The sequence below is a fragment of the Vigna radiata genome, chromosome 1 (assembly GCF_000741045.1).
Source record: "Vigna radiata var. radiata cultivar VC1973A chromosome 1, Vradiata_ver6, whole genome shotgun sequence".
Classification (NCBI taxonomy): Eukaryota; Viridiplantae; Streptophyta; class Magnoliopsida; order Fabales; family Fabaceae; genus Vigna; species Vigna radiata.
In genome coordinates, this window is record NC_028351.1 from 28,436,807 (window position 1) to 28,439,376 (window position 2,570).

Genomic DNA, 2,570 nt, shown 5'->3' on the forward strand with positions numbered 1-2,570 from the left:
AAGAGATAGTTATTATCATGATGTCATGAGATACAACAACTGCAAAGTTTTTGTTAGTGTCAATATTTGTGAATCCTTATCATAGTCCAGACACTTTGAATGTGAATGGTTCTTCTAACATGTTGTCACAGATGAAGGTTCAGTGGTTACCTCAACATGAACTTCAAATTGAGCGCAATTTCCAAAGAAGGCATCTCATAGGCTCTCTGAGATGTTTCGAGATGCTAGGATAGCAGGTGAACGCACCTACTGGATTGGGGACGACATTTGGACCACCTTATTGGAGCATTGGAATTCGCCACAATACCAGGCCAAGTGTGCAATCGCCCAGAAGAATCGGGCTTCCGAAAAGGGCGGTGTTCTCCATACAGGTGGATCGATCACCGTACATGCCATGCATATGGTAAGTATTTTCATTCAACATTTATTCATTTAGTCATATACCAAATCTTATATTTTGTTACAAGCAGCTGAGTTGGGACGAGCTGTGCATGTTGATGAAGTTTTCCACTAAATTCATCTTCGCAAGGGAACGAACCAGTTCGTTGATGAAAGGTCTAGAAAAACCCATGTAAGAAAATACTTGTAATTGTAGTCTTCATTCATAACTTTTTGTCTTCAATTGTAACAATTTTATTAATACTTTGTGATCATTTTTAACAGGAAGAATTCTCCACAAAACTTTCACGAGTCAGATCCTCACATTCATCATGTTCTCAGTCAACCCAACAACCAGATGATGACGAGGATCTTATTAGGTCACAATGTTGGATTGATGTTGTTGGTGGCAAGAAAAAAGGAAGAATTTATGGTGCAGGGCAAATGGCATCAAATTATACTGCAGGACGTGGTGGTCTAAAGCACCAACCTTCTTCTTCCTTCTAGCATCCTGATGAAAATGTTGTAGTCCTTACGTAGAAACTTGAAACACGTGAACGAGAGTATAATGAATTGAGGCAAGAGTTTGTCAATTTCAAAGAACTAGTCATGAGACTGCTTCCCGAGTTTGCAGTGCCTCACCCCTCTCAGTCACAGCCCAGTCCAGTTCAACCTAGTCCAATGGAGCCCACCCCAAGCCAGCCCAGACCAGTTCAGCAGCCCACGCATGTGCAGCCCATACCAGTCCATCCAACTTCAAACTCTGAAAACAATGAAGATGAAGCCCAAAACCATGATGATCATTATATGGATTATTAGATTTGATGGGTATAAACATTATTATTAGTATTTCTTAGAACTGTAGCTTCACGAAACAATTTGCCATATGCTCCTAAGAACACATTATTAGTGTTATGAACTTGTTTGGTTGCCTAATGTTTTATATATATAGGTTTGTTTTTCAATTACAACATGTGGAATTTATGTATATTGCTTTTGAGTTTGTATTATGTGGAGTTTCATTGCTTACAGGTTCTTAATTAAATATTATTTGGTTTATATTGGATTCTTTGGATGAAGATTGTTGTATTGATTGGAGAATGTTCATTGTATGTACGTTAATGGTTTTTGAAACTACAGGTTACGGGGAACAACCACAAGGAATGTGTATTGCAAACTGTCCTCAACATGCCGATGGTCAAACCGATATCATTCGGTAATTACCGAAGGACCGTCCTTCGGTAATTAGCGACGGTCAACATTCTTCGGAATATGTTACCGACAATTGTTTTTCCGACGGAATTATGTTCATCTGTAATCCGCCGCTAAATAGGCAATACCGGCGGAATATGGCTGTTATGGACGGAATTTGGCCTTCGGTAATTCCAGTCTTTATTGTAGTGAAAGGATTAACACAACTCTCTACCCAAAACCTTAAGACAATGGGTTAATGAGTCTTTCATCATTATATATATAGTGGTTTACTTTCTTATTTCTATCCAATGTGGAACTTAGACTCACACTTAGATTCCTAATAATTTTATTAGTAAAGAAAGTTAAATATATAATCTTTCTCACACTACAAAAACATAGAATTTTACTAGGGTTTTTTTTTTTTTTCGTTTTCGGGGGTTTTAACCCCTGAAAAGTACGTTACCCAGGGTTAGAAAAACCCTTAGAAAAAACTACGTCAACCTCTGGAAAAAGCTGTGCCACTATTAGTGGAGGTTTTGCCAAAACCACCGGTATTAGTGAAGGTTTTTCAGAAAACCGTCGGTATTAACATAGGTTTTTTCAAAACTACTGATATTAGCAGGAGTTTTCAAAAAACTGTCAGTGCTGAGGTTTCATAATTAAGGTTTTCCAATCCTCCGTAAAGTAAATAATTCAAATTTTTTTATTATTCAAATAATTTGATTATAATAAAAAATGTATTTTTGTTATTATTATTTCTATTGTTTAAAATTTATTTTATTTAATATTTAATTTTCTATAACTTTTATTTCTATATCTTTTCTAACCAATATAAAAAGGCTTTTTTTTTTAATAATAACGGACACAATATTTTATATACATTTTGGTTTGAATCCCTGGTACTATTTAGATCTATATGTTTTTTATGTATGTATCTTCAATTTTAAGGTGATAGACATTTTAGGTTTCTGAAAATAAAGATTAGTAGGCAAAGAAAT

The 2,570-nt window shown here is 35.5% G+C and overlaps 1 protein-coding gene across 1 annotated transcript; it reads left to right on the top strand.

Annotated features, from left to right (window-relative positions):
* The first annotated feature begins 211 nt into the window (after positions 1-211).
* LOC106760739 lies at positions 212-885 on the top strand. The gene is made up of 2 exons (XM_014644152.1): positions 212-403; positions 664-885. Exons 1-2 carry the CDS (start codon positions 212-214, stop codon positions 883-885), a joined length of 414 nt encoding a protein of 137 aa, XP_014499638.1.
* The last annotated feature ends 1,685 nt before the right edge of the window (positions 886-2,570 follow it).